Source organism: Patella vulgata, chromosome 1, assembly GCF_932274485.2.
Source record: "Patella vulgata chromosome 1, xgPatVulg1.2, whole genome shotgun sequence".
Taxonomy (NCBI): domain Eukaryota; kingdom Metazoa; phylum Mollusca; class Gastropoda; family Patellidae; genus Patella; species Patella vulgata.
The window spans coordinates 41447042-41463914 of record NC_065879.2 but is presented as its reverse complement, the minus strand read 5'-3'; the positions used below and the strand labels follow the sequence as shown (position 1 = coordinate 41463914).

Sequence of the window (16873 nt, the reverse complement as noted above, 5' to 3'; positions counted from 1 at the left end):
GACCCCCTAGATTTGTAGTGGGTGTCCATACGAGAAAAATCAACTGGTCAGATCGGGCACTGCTGAGGCATATAGCCACAGCAGAACCTTAAAGTACCCCTCAAGGAGCTAAACATTAGGTCATAAGTTACATGGCTGAAACTTTCTACAAGCAAAGGTAGCCTATCCATAGCTGGAGTAAATATTTCACAAGTCTAACCAAAATTTCCGGGGCTTTCCCTAAGTTAGACAACACCCAATAAAAAAAACCCTTAATTGTTTCTTGACGAACCAGCATAGGAATAATTGGTGACCTGTGCCCTGTATAGGGGTAAAACTTCAGGTATCAGCTAAAGGCCTTTTTAATTGCTTTACATGTATGTATTCTGGCAACATGCCGGTGAAAGTAAATCAAAATCAATGAATAACTGCAAAAATCATGGCCTGTATATCATACATTCTGCTTTATGTTCATCTCAGATCAATGGGCTTTTTGTGCTATAATTTAAAAATCTTTCTTATCAAAGGCAATATTTGAGTCCTGTGAAAAAATTGGACAAGTTACAACCAAACTGCATAGAAAAAAACCATAAAATACAATATTTGTCCACCTTTTAGATACCAGACTGGCAAGGAATGCATTTGTAGAAACTTTAGACAATATGCAATCAGAAAAATCACAAACCAGTTGCATTGATTGTAATATTAGAGATCTATACTGAAACATGTATCACTACCCCCTAAACATGTTACTGACTGAATCAATCTAATTTTTGGATGCAGAACTAACATTACCAAAGGAATTTGTTTTGCAATCCCTGGCTAAACATAGAAAGCAAATTACTTGCAATAAATATGAATATGGTTTAAAACAAGCCTTGATAAAAAAAAAAAATACCATATTTGGCCGTTTGCATACTGTTCAATGTTTCTAAAAATATATTCCTTGCCTGCCTGGCTCTCTTAAAAGTGAAAATTATTGTCATTATGAAAAATACTATACTTTGTACATTTTTCATGACAAAAATAATTATTCCTGCAAAAAGAAAATGCGGTTTTTTGCAATTTGTCAATTTTTTTCCCAAGAACTATAATATGGCCATTAAAAATCGAGATTTTTAAATTTTAGAACAAATTCCCGTGGAACTTAGATGCACCGCTGTACATTAGAGTCAATGGAGAAATTAATTGTGTACTGTGGCCAAATGAGTTCAGCATACATACTGCGCCATCTGTATTAGTCATAACAATCGATAAACGCCGCAAGTAAATCTACAGGTACTTATGTCACAAAGTGCACGGTGTTTAACTCGCAGTAATGCTTAACCAAATATCGCATGTCAAAATGGGGGATCACGTGGCTAAGTGGGTAAGACCCTGGCTCGCTAGCCTGGAGGTCGGGTATTCGATCCCTGCATTGGCCGAGAAAGTTCATCCAGATTTTCCGGCGTGGTTTCCCCATGTCAGTGATGCAGGACGGAGGGCCTGACAAGGACAGCTGTCTAGTCATTCGGATGAGACGAAAAACCGAGGTCCGGTGTATACATTGGAATGCACGTAAAAGATCCCTTGGCAGTTGGAATTCGATATAAGAGTAGGCGATAGTGCCGCTGCCCGGGCAAAATTTCCCTCATTGAAACACTGTATGGCGTATGCCCGTCTTCATTAGCCCAGGTTAGGAGCAGAACAGTAGGACGTTAAACCCCATTTCATTTCATTTCATTTTGCATGTCAAAATACCCCCCCCCCACCCTGGTCTAGTCTATGTATGTTGATTATTGAGTTAGTTTATGCTAGGTTCCCACTGTCGTGCGATGCGTTACAATAGGAATGTCCCTATTGAGTTCACGATCTTGTACGCGCAGATAGGTTTCGATACGACCAACACGATTGCTAAGACTGTCGACTGACCTCAGTATTATTATAAATATATGATAAGACCCGATAGGACCACCACGATTACTCCATGATTAACACCACGATTTCAATCGTAGCACGAATCGTGACAGTGGGAACCTAGCATTAGAATGAATAAAGGAAATGGGGTTTACTTATTCTCACCAACGGGGCTAATGAAGACGGGGGTGTATCTGCGTTGAGGGGAATATTGCCCGAACAGCAATTGAATACAAACTGTCATGCGTTATTTTAAGTGCACATCACCGTGTACTTGGGGCCTCAGTTTTCGTCCCAACCGAATGTCTAGACACTGTTCCTAGCCATCCCGCATCCCCTATCCTAGTGAGTTTACGGTCAATGTGAATGTTCATGCACTGAAATAACAACCAGGATTCGTTTTTATTGTCCTGAAGTTATCCCCTTTAATGTGTTTTCCAAGAACAATGCCTTTTAACATATTTTCGTATGCCTCTAATGGCAGTAAACACCGAAAAAGCAGGAATTGGCGTAGTTCTTAGAACGGACGATGTTCTCTGACCGCTCATGTCCGTTCCTTTTAACAAGTAATATTAAATTACCCTGTACCCCGCCGCCAGTCCCCTTTTCCACGGCTATTCTGGCGCCCTAGTATTAAAGGCATATACACATGATCATGTTTTTTTGTCCTATCCGATAAATTAGACGATGTTCCCCTCCATGTCTTCCACCCTGCGCTACTGTCAATGGGAAATGAGACTGTGCATGGAAACACTATCGGCCAATATCGGGATTCAACCCGGGACCCGCGGTTGAGCGCCTGTCTTCATTAGTCTGATTGGTGCACTTAAACCCCATTTCATTCCTGGTTAGTGGACCAGCGCACTTTCCACTGAGCCAGCGTGGCGCTATTAAGGGATAACTGTGCCGCTACGCGCACTGTAAGAACTGTTCACTTTATAAATCGGACATTTTACTCCAAAACTAATCTGAGTTATTTGTCATAGTCGGGATCTATATTATTTTCGTTGATAAACGAACAGACCAGACCTGGGCACCCCAATCATTCCCGATAAATAAATATTGTGTAGAAGCCGTATGAAATATTTCCTAAATCAGATTCGAAAATGGTTTGGTAAATATATGACGGTAATGGATTGCATCGACATGCCATTGATTGATAACGAAAGCGTATTACCCCAGGAATCGAAGTACGGGTATTTGGGGATCTGATTAGTTTCTGTAACAATTTTATCTTGGTGGCTAATTATTACTATGTGACCTTCCCAAACGAGACTATGAAAACATGACACCCACTTCCTAACACGCGAAAATTTATTTATTTTTGTCGCTTCACTTTTTTTACTCTTACGAAACATCCTGCTAGAACAACTGTTCCTTATTAGTAAAATCTTTAATTCGATGTTGCATTTCTTATTTATTTACATATATTTATGTTTACTTATTATTATAATCAGATCAGTTTACCAAATAAACCCATCAAAGCTACCTGTATATAAGGTCACTTTTTTTAAAGTAGCTAAGTCTCTAACTCATTTTCATCCAAAGTCTTCGACATTGAAAACACAAATTATTTGTCAATTTAAATCAACATTAATGTTGTGATCTTACCGGGAAAAGATGGGCTTCTGATATCCAATATTTAAGACAAATAAACATTTTACCATCGGTACACGAATCGTGTACCATAATGCGTTTCAGCGTCATGTGTAACAATGGACTCGAAGAACGAGGCTAGACATATTCCATGCCAAACGGTGACGGCGTGTTCTTATCTGGAAAGCATGCGCAATAAATACTATCGGTGTAGACTGGAATAACAAGACGCTAGAGATTGCCATTCGATTGAGACTTCTGGCGTATTTCGCTGAAAATAATTGATTAGAAATTAGAGTAAATGCAGAAACGAATAAGAATCTAAATGAGTTTATATATATTCATATTACATTATTATATATGTTGCGACCCATTTTTGTCAATTTGTAGATCCCAAATATTAGCGACTTGTGTGAGTTAGTTGTATTTTACGCCCGCTTCCACCGAGGTGATATCGCAGACAATCACGTGTTATATATATATATATATATATATTTTTTTTTTTTCCTTAGTCGAACGTACTATGGTTACTGACGATACTGTGAATATTCCAATCGAAGCTGGCGTCGTAAGGTGTTGAAGTTGAGGGATGGTAGCTGCACTCTTTTTCGATACTGTTTTCGTTTATCTTTATTGGAGGGGGTCTCGGTTTGGTGAACTTGAAGTCTGATGTTTCCGATGTTGATGATCTAGCTCCATCCTCTCTTCGTCTTTTTGGTGCTTTGGGTTCAACTGGCGGAGACTGGGTTACTGCTGTACTGTTCTCGACGGATTTCTTTACTGCTGGAACTGAAGGCTGTACTGTCTGTTTTATTTTCTTCTCTGGGCCTCGGAGAGGGCACTCCTTACGTGAGTGGCCAAACTTCTCACATCGGAAGCATGGAGAAGGTTGGCTTGGGGTTAGAATTCTTACGCTGGCGTCCCCGTAATGGGCTTTTAGTATAATTATTTGGGGTATGGCTTTTATTTTCTCAGTCTTGATTTCTAATTCTACTTCTCTATCTCTCTTATATACGTTCGTGCCTGGCAGTCGATGATCTTTAAATGTTCTGACATACCCGATATCATTCATGATAGTTTGAAAGTATTCGTCCGAGTAGGATACTGGAAAGTCATACACAGTGAGGGTCAGTACTTTCGAAAAGCGTTTATGGAATCTGTAGTTTATCCCCATGTGGGCGTGGCTTTCTTTCTCAAGTAATTTGGTTTTGACTTCTTTTGTTCTCACATGTATATGCCATTCTTCTTCTTTTTGATAGATGGTCAGGATGTCTTCCCACTTGCCGAGCAGGTCGACCAGGCACTTCAAGATTCCCCTGTCGGTCAATCTATCCGTGCTGCTGACCGCCACGTGGTAGGACACCCTGCTGGTCTCTTCTTCGGGAACTTCGTATGTTTTTACTAGAGGGTTCATGATGAATAGAATACTGGAATACTGGAGACTGGATAACTGGAAGACTGGATAACTGGAACACTGGATAACTGGAACACTGGATCACTGGAGCTGCAGGTGTTAACAGGGCGAACGCTGATTAGCGGCTTAGCTCCTTTAAACTTAAAACATAAATAAGGTACCAGGCAAACCCAGGTAGGTATTCACCCGCGATACGGATGTGAATCAGTTGTAAAATCCCGTAGTAGATAGCGTGTATAGTTAAGCACCACTTCCAACAACATTCATAAAGGCATAATCAAAAATCACAGACAAAGGATAGAAATCATAACCGCATTAATGATAAAATAACATTTATTCACAGTTTCAATAAGTTTGTTTCCTGTCAAATAGTATGGTTTTGGTTATTCGTTCGTTGAATTACAGACTCGATTCCTAACAATAGTTAATGCCATTCAGTTTAATTGATATAAAAACAAAATAAATTGTAGATAGGACAGCCACATAGTCCAAGTGCACATAAATTAAATTCATCTATGGGTTTTCATTTCAGACTTTCCCTACATACAGGACACTCAGCCTTTTTCTACAACAAAGTAAAAAATAAAAGATATAATGCACAATACAACATATTGCATAAATAGTCCAGCCAATTTATGATTTTAACCCCCCAAAATTGTAAGAAAACGTTCTTATGCATTTTTGTGTTTATTTAGGTATACTTTATAAAAGCAAAAAAAAATTAAAACAAAATGTGCACCTCAAAGCGGTAAAATCCAAGATGTCCGACATTTGCCTTATCAGTGTACAAGAGCATCCTAAACTGTTGGTCTAGGACCCTATAAATGTATTATGAACATATAAATTAATGCTTTTGGGACCATTCGTACATTTGAAGATATAGCCAGTACTGTTTACTGGTTCCTTAAAGCGATAAAATTAAGTAAAATCCAAAATGGACGACATTCGCCAAATCAACGTGCAAGAAAATCTTAAATCTTTGGTTTAAGACCCAAAAAGAGTAATATTAATATGTAAATTAATGTTTTTGTGGCCATTCTTTCATTTGAATATATATGTTGTTAGGCATAGTCCTTTAAAGCGGTAAAATCCAAGATGGTTGACATTTGCATAACCAATGTACACGAAAAATCTAAACGGTTGGGTTTTAAGACCCTATGAAAGATACTTTCCCAGAAAAGTATTTATCAAGTTATTGGGGGTAGGGACCCCAAAACATGTACATTATACCAAATATGCCAAAAAGTGACGAAGAAGTGCAGAGCTACGAATATACGTAAATTTGGGTTCGCGTCAATATGTCTTGGGGTATGGGGTTCCCCTAAAATGGTATAAGGAAACACTTAACACTACTGGGCATATATCTTTAAATGAAAGAATGGCGCCAAAAGCATTAATTTAGAGACCAAAATTGCCATTTTATGATAAATCATTGCAGTTATGCCCCTTTATAAATTTGGATTATGTGTAGCATGTTTCTGGGGTAATGATATCCCCGAAAATAGTTCAAGAGAGCACTGGACATCTAGGAAAACCACGCCATATAAAAGCTTTACCCTGACAACTTAATTGGGAGCTTTAGGGTACTCAAATTTTGGTAAACTTTTAGGACGTCATTCAGTACACCCAACCCTACTAAAAATCATCAATAAACCTTTTCTTGCAATTTTGGGGTTGACCCCCTTTTTTTTAGAAATTGATTGGACTAAAATGCTGTGAAACCTAACAACATCACAAGATGGGAAATAGACACAGAAAGGTCCACGTGATCGTTCTAGTAGGCTGTACGTAGAATTTGTTTTGTATGTGGTGCGGTCCTTCTGTACTTACTATTATGTTGACTCGAATTCATAGCCATGAAGCGAGATCATTTTTGTCCAGCCACATAATCTCAGTTACAATGAAATATTGTACGAAGGGTACGGAAACAAAAGGAAAACCCTCTGTCCTATGCATGACAATCTTTGTAAGTCGAAATTATAAGTGAATAATGTTCAGATGTGGAATCTGTACCATCATTATTTCAGTTATGTCATTTCAAGAGATGATTAAATATTATGACCAAGGAAACTTTATATCGGTATGACAAAGAACATACCTGTAACCATGGATCTATGCACTTCACATGATAAATGTGTTTACATTTCAATACTCGAACTGTTTCGTCTTTTAGGAGTAAGTCCATACATATAGTGCATGTTGAGTTATCTCCCTTCATTAATAAGGACGGGCTGAATTTATACTGCGATAGGTTTTGTATTTTACTTTTAGTCATTCCTATTTGAACCTCACCCATCTGTTCCTCCAACTCCAGCAATTCCTTCAATGATAGACATAATTATGAACCACATGCACAATAGGATTAAACATTTAATTGTATTCGTTTCGTTATACAATTTTATGTAAGTTATTATGCCCATGAAAGAATTAAATCTTTATATAACGTATATTTTTAAGTTTGCATTGAGAAATCGAATTCTTTTAATTATCTAATCACCATGTATCACATTGGGCGATCAAGAATGTTCATCAGGGCCTAATACGCGGTTTTATTATAAAAAAATAATTGAATATGGCCCATAACAGATATTGCTACTTTTGTTGAAAGGTTAATCCTACACTTTGTATAGTTTCTCAAAATACATCGTTATACCTTTGCTTAATGTAGACAAACCGTTATAGATAAACCTACGACATACCTCATGTGTCATGTGATCTGGATTCGCCGGTTGATTCAGTCTTCTAAATATATCCTAATATAATATATATCATACCAAAGATGAATAATTTAAAAATTATTGTAAATATTTATCACATTAAATGTAGTATAATTCAACGTTACCAGAAACAACTTTAAAATAAATTAAGGAATAGAACTGGGGTGTAATGTTTTGGGTTCATAAATACTTCGAAACTACTATGTTGAACCGTTATTTCCTAATTCGGGGGATGGGGGAGACGAAAATACCAGCATATCGAACCCACGACAAAGTCCTTATATGATATTTAGCACAGCGCACTGCTGAAATAATAACCCTAAATTATAGATGAATTTACATTAGAATACAAGTTCAACAGATTTTATGGTTATACAAGTCCTTGAAATATATCAGATGTCTTTTAAAAGCTTCCATGATTATATAAGCTCACTATGTCATTGTATTGATACTGTTAAAATAGTTACACTAGCTTTCACTTACGGGAATATTATTAAAAGCACCAAGATGAGTTATATCCCTTTGTTCTGGTACATATATTCGACTTACATTCGGTCGACGGGGCGAATCTACAATCAAAGTACATGGTAATGTCAGAAATCATCAGTGTTCGGCGAGATGTTACCACCATCGGCCATTGGGTGCTTAATAAAATGCAATAAATTAGGTGATAAATTATAATGATTATACAATTAAAAATTTCAGATGTCTGGAACATATTTCGAAGAGTTTCTCAACAAGATAAGTATGTTTTTGAAAATGAAATGAAATGAAATGGAGTTTAACGTCCTACTGTTCTGCTCCTATGCTGGGCTAATGAAGACGGGCATACGCCATACAGTGTGCTATGAGGGAACTTTTACCCAGGCAGCGGCACTATCGCCTACTCTTATATCGAATTCCAACTGCCAAGGGATCTTTTACGCGCATTCTAATGTATACACGGGACCTCGGTTTTTCGTCTCATCTGAAGGACTAGACAGCTGTCCTTGTTAGGCCCTCCGTCCTGCATCACCGACAAGGGCGAATCACGCCGGAAAAAGTATGTTTTTGACTGGGGTAATACTCTGTTTGATCACGTTAGAATGACATAATTTCGTGGCTAACATTTGTTTGAATATTTTCACCTCTTAGAAGTCCATAAATAACCGATTCATCCTAACATATGAGATCCATGATCGGCTACTGACATATTAAATCCATGTTGACCTTTATTACCAGTACCTAAGCTATAAATATGGCGCCATCGCAACAAACTGCGAGAGAGCTTAGTGTTGTATATAATTGAAGACTACAAAAATGCACAACACAGACATATACGTTTTAATAATGATAGGATTCAGAAACGACTTTCCACTTCCTCAAAAAAGGTATAACGCCTCCACGAAACCACTACCCACGTCGTTAAATACATTATATGCCAACATAAGCAGTGCTTTATATAAATCATGTGATTCAGACGACTGATTCGTGCCTTCTCTTTCTGTAACACTTTGCAGGTTGTCATGACAGGGCCAATAACTTGCAGTGTTATACCGTTCGCCATGCAACTTTCTTGGAATAATTTTGACTGACGCAAGGCAATAATTAATTATTTAAAAGAACAAACCAACAGCGAGGCTGATGTCCCCGCCGCAAGCCCAAAATAAAGAGATGACGCATATTAATTAATTGCACATTTGTCATTGCTTACAATACATAGTCCTAACTATACACTAAGTTTCATCACTCTCCTTCAAATAGAATCAAATTTATCTTGTTTCAAAGTCTCAACCAATCAAATTGCTTATCGTGTCTGAAAGCATCGACCAATCAAATTGCTTAGCCCTGCTTAGCCTTAGCGGAAAATGTTAATCATTGAATTCCGTCAAGGCATTTACCTAATGAACATCAACATCAAGTTTGAACATTCTACCGCCATTAAAAGCAGAGTTGTTATGTTCCGAAGTCTTGACCAATCAAATCGCTACTAACCCTAAACAGAAAATTCTTATCATCGCACTTAGTTATGCCATTGATGTGGTGAAACTACATGCACAAAGTTTTACCTCTCTCACTCATTTGTCTTTTTTTATAAAGCATCGAGCAATCAAAATGCTTTCTTCGAAAGGCGGGGGACAATAAAATATCCGTATTGTCAACAACATACCGTTTCTATATGGAGTCTGTATCTGTCTAAAATTGAGTCCTTGCGGGCGATGCGCAAACACTGGATGGGGTCTTGGTGGGGTATTTGAAATGCCATAAAAGAGACCATTGAACACACCAATTCTTGATCCAATTCCATTATACTCGGGATTTCTTACCTAAAACAAGTATGATCCATGTAGTGTGAAATTATTTTAACGACAACCATAAACATGACCTAAAATATCAAGAATTAATACCTCCACTTCCTTTTCTTTTGAGTTAAAAAAAAAAAAATTGTTGATTTAATCAGGTTTCATGTTAGCATCTGTCTATATAATGAGCACATGTTGAGATATACTGATTGTGTTTCAGCTCTCGACGGTGTGCAAACGAAAGGGTCATCATTCCATAACAAATCTAGTGATGAAAGAAAATGCCACCGTCTCCAATGTGCATTGAACATTATGGCATTACAACCGCTTTTACATTTGCCGTCATTTTCGACGCTCTATTAATTTTAAAACGTGCATCCAGTGGAAGTAACAGTTTAAATTTCACAGTGGGCAACACCTATTTCGGTGTATAAGATTTAATTTGTCATTTTGGTGCACTAGATTTGACATGGAATAGCAAATTAAATCGGATAGCAAATTAAATCGGATAGCAATTGATCGAATCGGACCAACCCAATTCAATACTTTATTTTTACCTAAACCAAACAGGATGAGCCTCTTATGTGGGGCGCTCGGGCAGTTAAATCGTTATTCGAAGTTGCAAAGGTAGCTTGTAGAGTATATCGACATGAAATTGATAAACTGCCACAAATCAAGATTTGCACAACCTACACGTCATTATCCGTAGATTATATGATGAAATAATATTGTGTTTAATATAGGGTGAGGGGATGTAAACATTTAGTGTACGACAGACTATGCATGCTTGTCACATAATATATTACTTTTTAAAAAAAATAACAAAAACAACCATACCAATTGAGCGCAACCAGAATACTCATTGATTTAACTACTAAAATATGGTAATGATTTCATTACCATAATCCCTTTCTAGAATCCAGTGACATTTATTAGTGAGTTGGTTGATATTCAGATGATTTACTTACGTCTTTATTCATATGATTCCTTGGAAATCTCAATAGCTCATCTCTGTCTTGTAGACTTTTAGCACTCTCCTCGTCCAATTTTATTTGTAATTGTTCCGCTAGTTTCTGATCTCCAAGCTCCAATTCGTGTTTTATATTGAATGTATTTAACATTGGTCCTTCGGCGCCCCCATAATCTTCTTCTGGTTTTTCGTTACTCAATTCTCTTTGAAGTTCTTCGGCCACCATATGATCGTGAATGGCAGTCTCCTCAATCTCAACCTCCTTAGCTATCACGAAATCGGTAAAAGATATGTCTTGACTTTCAGGTTCTGTATAAATTGAGTGGCCATAAGGCAGTAATAAATGTTCACTGTCAAGTTCATTCAATTGCTTTTGAAGGTCATATGCCATTTGTGCGTCCAACTCCTCCACGAGAATAGGGGATTTTTCACAAGGCATCGACATTTTTGATTTTAATCTTGTGTTTAGTTTTCTGGGTCGACTTTTTCCCTTTCGCGCCTTTTGTAATCTTAGCGGGTTCACAGAGGTGCTAGCGGTTATCCCACTACCTTCAAAAGTAAATATTGCACCCGCATCCTCATTTTCACTATCACTCGAACTACTGCTTGTTTTATTTCTTCCTTCGTAGTGATTGTTTCCTCCTTCCGCCATTGCTAGTAAATATAAACACAGTTTGTCTGAAAATAACGACAGGGCTTGTTAGTCCAATATATAGTAGCTATTTGATGAAAACCGGACAATAATTTAGAACTTGAGTAAGGTATCTTAACAACAATCGTATCAGTGATGGAAAGACTATGCGAAAATACTGAAAAGCGCAGAACAATACCGTCAGAAGCTACGTGTAAGATCGTTCCTGGTTTAACCAAAACTTTGAAACATGATGGAATCTTCTATTAGACAGATGGACACAGAGGCTAGCAACTACCTCTTTCTAAATAACACATAGTTTGCAATGCAACGTAACATACGTCTACAGAACCAAAGTCGTCCGTGCAGTCAACTTGGGTTGTAGCATATTTTTTTGTCAATAATGAAAACATTTACAAAACACTAAAATCTGATTAAAAGTAACAACTCATTAAAGATACGTTATGGGGGATTAGATAAAGAGCTAACAGTTCTCACTATAATAGTTAAAGATAGGTTGCCAGGCAACGAAACACACGCCCACAACAGCTAAATCGCCCGGGCAGTCAACAAGAGTTGTTGCATATTTTTACTTTTTTCGGTAATGAAACATTTATAATACACTAAAATCTGATTAAGACCAACAACTCATGAAGTAATTATCAGAAAACCATTAGAATTTGTTTGTTTGTATAAAGTTCTGCCCCATGCTAACGTTTTGTATACAAAACATTTAGCTGTTCAAGAAATAAAAATCCATTGAAAATCAATATACTTGTTCGTCTCAACATCTTAAACTCTGTGTATCAATCTGAAGTCAATCGGATGATAACTTTAGCCTTTATAGAGCGTCACAAAGTGATTAAGGGCCATAACTTTGGCAGTAATTATCGGAAATCATTGAAAATCAATAGGATTCTTTGTCTCATGACTTTAAACACTGTGTATAAATTTAAAGTCAATCGGATATTAACTTTGGCAGTAATTATCGGAAATCGCTGAAAATTAATATGCTTCTTCGTCTCATGACCTTAAACACTGTGTATCAATTTTAGGTCAATCGGATATTAACTTTGGCCACTAGAGTGTCCACAAGATTTTTCAAAGTGATCAAGGGCCATAACTCTGGCAGTAATAATCGGAAATCGCTGAAAATCAATAGGCTTCTTCGTCTCAAGACCTTAAACACTGTGTATAAATTTAAAGTCAATCAGATATTAACTTTGGCCTCTAGAGCGTCCACAAGCTATTGTGGACGCTGGACCGACGGACCGACGGACGGACGGGGCGACGACAATATACGACCACATTTCAATGTGGGCGTATAAAAACTAGATAATGTAAAGGGAATTTGCTGAAAATTTCAGTCAAATTGATCTACTCTGAACCGAGATTTTAGCGATTGAATTTTAGGCCTAGCCTCGATCATCATTACTAAAGTCAGTACGATAAAATACATAGTCTCGATTATCCATTTCATGATTAAATTATGAATGGAAGACGAACAGCAAATCGGAATCTAATCCAATAAACATCACAGGCTAGCGATGATATCGAGGGTTGATTATGGGTTTAGACAAGTTAATTAATGTCTAATTAATAATTTAGAAAACATTTAAGGTCCAAAGAAAGACTTGCAATAGGCAGATTTAGCTCTTGCATAATGTATGTTTAAGTAATTATTAGAAATCATTATAAAATGTTGGCTTCTAGTTCTTCCCCATGCTAACGTCTAGTATACACAACATGTCATATCACGAATTTAACGGTTCTATTTATCGGATATTATTGAAAATGAAGGCCATAACTTTTGCAGTTTTTATCGGCAACCACTGGAAATGAATATACATTTACATGTACTTCGTTTTCTCATGACCTTAAACACAGTGTGATACATTTGGTTATCTTAGAGCGTCCAAATAACCGTTACAATAAACAGCGTAGAGAAAAAAAATAGTGTAATCTAATTAATATAACATAATAATAATAACATAAAGAATATATATACAATGCGTTAAGTTGATGGGGGAGTAACATAATAATAACATGAATATAATATCCAATGTGTTGAAAGGGAGTTTAATGTCTGTTGAATAATAAATATAAATTTACATAAACTATTTAAAGTACTATATTTATAATTATTAAATAGGTTATAAAATGAAATAATATTTCTAAATTTTATTATATTTTAGGAATTAAGTTAATTCTGTGTTCACTTAGGGTTGGACATTCGAATATATAATGAAACTCGTCACCTATAAGTTCAAGTGTGCAGATATTGCAGGTTCTCTGTTGTCTTGGAATACCAAGCCATCTACCGGTCTCTATAGGTAGTTTTAAGTTACCTGTTCTAAATCTGCATAAGAGATTTCTTGATTTGCCATGTAAATTATGTAAATATGGTTCAAATTTCAATTCGCTTTTAAATAATTTGTAATTTATACATTTAGGGAAACTATTTATATCAGAGTGCCAGTTTTGCTTAAATTGATCTTTGAGTATTAATTTTACTGTGTGTTTTAACCAGGATACATTTACAAAGTTTTATGTTGTCCAAATATAGCTTAAACCACATTCATCAAAAATATAGATTTTACAAATTTTAACCAAGGATTTGAAACGTTACCATTAAGAAATCTCTCATATATTAGTTTGTACATGATAATTGATATTTTAGAAGGTTTACCAGTCAGTAGTTTAGCCCAAAAGCTTATAGCTCTAGTTTTAATATCTATTGCTATGGGGTAGCGACCCGGTTCTCCGTATACCATGCAATTCGGTGTCGATTTATTTAAAGAGATCAAGGGTCCAACACCAACTATCGCAAATCGTTGAAATAGACAGCTAGGCTTCTTCGCCTCATGACTTTAAATACTGTATACATTTAAAGTCAATGGGGTGATAACTTTGGTCTCTAGAGCGACCACAAGATGTTTTCAAGTGATCAAAGGCCATAACTCTGGCTCGGAAATAGGCTTCATCGTCTCATAACATTAACATCGAAAATCGCTTAATATCATTAGGCTCATTCTTCTCACGATTATAAACAATGTGTACAAATTTACAATCAGATAAACAGTTTAGCCTCTAGAGCATCCATGAGATTTATGAAAGTGATCAATGGTCATAATTCTGGCACCAATTATTCGTTTTCAGACAGGGGGTGGATGGCCGAATGGTTAGCACGTGCGCGCTGTATCATAAGGTCTGTCATTGAGTCAACTGGCGTGCTTTCGATTTCCCGGTTGTATGTGACAAGGAGTAGGGTCGCCTGTCCAACCGCGTGGGTTTTCTCCGGGTCCTCCGGTTTCCCCCCACTGTCAAAGACCACTACTAGCAAGCGAATTATTGAAATAAAATTAAACCATATGTTAGTCCCGAAATTACCTAATTTGTGTCGAGTTGACGTTAAACCTCATTTCTCTCTCTCTCCCACTCTCTCTCTCTCGTTTCCAGATACGACGTACGGACGCGACGGGCAGACTGTGACGACGATAATAAAAAAATCAATGCAACACTGTCTCCTATTATACCATATTCTTGAAAGGTACCAACAGACCAGCACCATATAATAAGAGGAAATAAATGACCAACCAACATCCAGTCTTTCAAATATCAATATAAACAAACATGGCACACTTCAACAAAGGCCCCAGATTCTCTATTACGCCATGGGTGTAGTTCATTGCAAAATAGTTTAATTCATATAAATCTTGTAAATAATCCTAATTAGGCTATTGGTGTGGTAAATTTATAGACAAGGCAGAACGTATGTTAACTATTGATCGATCGTGTTTTAATATAGATATAGTTTATCATGGGGTAATACAACACTATCAAATAAAATGAATACATAGCTTATCTTACAAGTTTAAGATTGTATCCTGTATCTAACTGAACTTGGAACATTACCCCTGTACACATGTACATAAAACTATTATCACATAATATATACCTTCCGTGTTCGACCTGTTTATTATTCAATGAAATGGATTAGGGTTTATTGTGTTTCGTTAACAAACTACTTCGGTCGTTGTATATAATATAGACTATTATTTCGTTTACTTACGGTCATATGTTAAATGCGAGGGAGACTTTTGCCCCAACAGCAAACTTTTCATACCACCCGAACGACGAGGCAAGCGAACTGAAAAATCCTAGAACATTCTAGCCCAGTACAAAGTATACCGGTCCCTTATGATACGATCGATACCCATCAGGCATTACCGCAAAGTTTGGTGGTCTTAGTTCGCATTTTAATACATATTCACTGGATTATTTGAAATAAAGATCTGTACTTGTCCCGAAACTTACGAATAATTTAAGACAATAAATATCACCGAAGTAAGATTTTCCTGTATAGTGAGACTTAGGACCGCAAATCTATAGTAACATCATTATAACACGCTGTGTATATAAGTTCAATAAGAAATCATTTATATGTACTTACTTATTTTAGGTAATTGAGTCGTTCTTCATCAAATTTAATCCAACTGAAATGTTTCCTTCACATGTTTCATAAGTTATTGTGACGTGAGTTTCACTTTCATTATGTTATTGTGACGTGAAGTGCTATTTATAGAAATGGGTTTTAAAGTATATGATTAACGGGGAAAATATGTCAATGAAGTTTTCTTACTTAGAAATGAATGTATGGAAGCCTATTGCGGCCATTTCAAAATCTCGACTTCTCGCCGCGAGAAAATCCTCGTGTTCTTGCACTCTCGCCCTCGACTTCTCGCTCCCTCGTATTCTCGCCTTTGAAATTCCTCGACTTTGAATTAAGCTCGTCCTCTCGTGTTCTCGCTCCCTCGCTTCGTCACAATCTCGACTTCTCGTGTTCTCGCCTCGGAAATGCAGTTTATGCGCATGTCCACTGACTACCGTATCGGAATTTATATTTGGACATGGATTCAAATAGACGGAATTATTATTTAATAGTCATAAACAATTTTAATTTCTTCTTGCACAGATAGTATTGTATTCTGTAGGACGGAAGACGGGGAGCCTGGCAACGGATAACGTGTAGTCGTTCGGATGGGACAAAAAACGGGGTCCCGTGTCTACCCTTGTCTGTGGCGTAGGACGGAGAGCCTGGCAAGAGACAACGTATAATCGTTCGGATGGAATAAAAATAACCGAGGTCCCGTGTCCGGAATCTAAATGAAGTAGGAGCTACGGTGGGTCAGTGAGTTGGACGTTTGCTCTCTTTCTTCAGTGGTGTAGGAGGAAAGACCTGGCAAGTGACCACTTATGGTCGTTCGGATGGCATTAACAAACGAGGTCCCGTGTCCGGAATCGAAATGAAGTGGGAGCTAGGGTGACTCAGTGAGTAGGACGTTTGCTCTCTAACATCATTAAAGTTCGGAGCAACGGTGGCTAAGT

General features: G+C 37.1%; 1 protein-coding gene across 3 annotated transcripts; it reads right to left on the bottom strand.

The window, feature by feature from the left end:
• Positions 1-3249: 3249 nt before the first annotated feature.
• Positions 3250-16037, bottom strand: LOC126821594 (uncharacterized). 3 transcript variants are annotated; one of them, XM_050550059.2, is made up of 7 exons: positions 15939-16037; positions 10853-11532; positions 9752-9908; positions 8086-8171; positions 7585-7638; positions 6984-7205; positions 3250-5450 (listed from the first exon to the last, which is right to left on the bottom strand). In XM_050550059.2, the coding sequence occupies exons 2-7, from the start codon at positions 11504-11506 to the stop codon at positions 5409-5411; spliced, it is 1215 nt and encodes a 404-aa protein (XP_050406016.1). In that variant the 5' UTR covers positions 11507-11532; positions 15939-16037; the 3' UTR covers positions 3250-5408. The 3 variants fall into 3 exon arrangements, with proteins under 3 accessions (XP_050406016.1, XP_050406025.1, XP_050406007.1); XM_050550068.2 differs by having other exon boundaries at positions 10853-11508; XM_050550050.2 differs by lacking the exon at positions 15939-16037 and adding an exon at positions 15558-15654.
• Between the last annotated feature and the right edge of the window lie 836 nt (positions 16038-16873).

What these genes read in the sequence shown, in the direction of transcription:
- LOC126821594 (XM_050550050.2), bottom strand. Translation starts at nt 15,609, where the DNA reads ATGAAAAGTTTGCTGTTGGGGCAAAAGTCTCCCTCGCATTTAACATAT. An exon ending in CTCGCATTTAACATATGACC is followed by an intron (nt 11,533 to 15,557) that starts GTAAGTAAACGA and finishes CGTTATTTTCAG; the next exon opens with ACAAACTGTGTTTATATTTA. An exon ending in CAGATCACATGACACATGAG is followed by an intron (nt 7,206 to 7,584) that starts GTATGTCGTAGG and finishes CTATCATTGAAG; the next exon opens with GAATTGCTGGAGTTGGAGGA.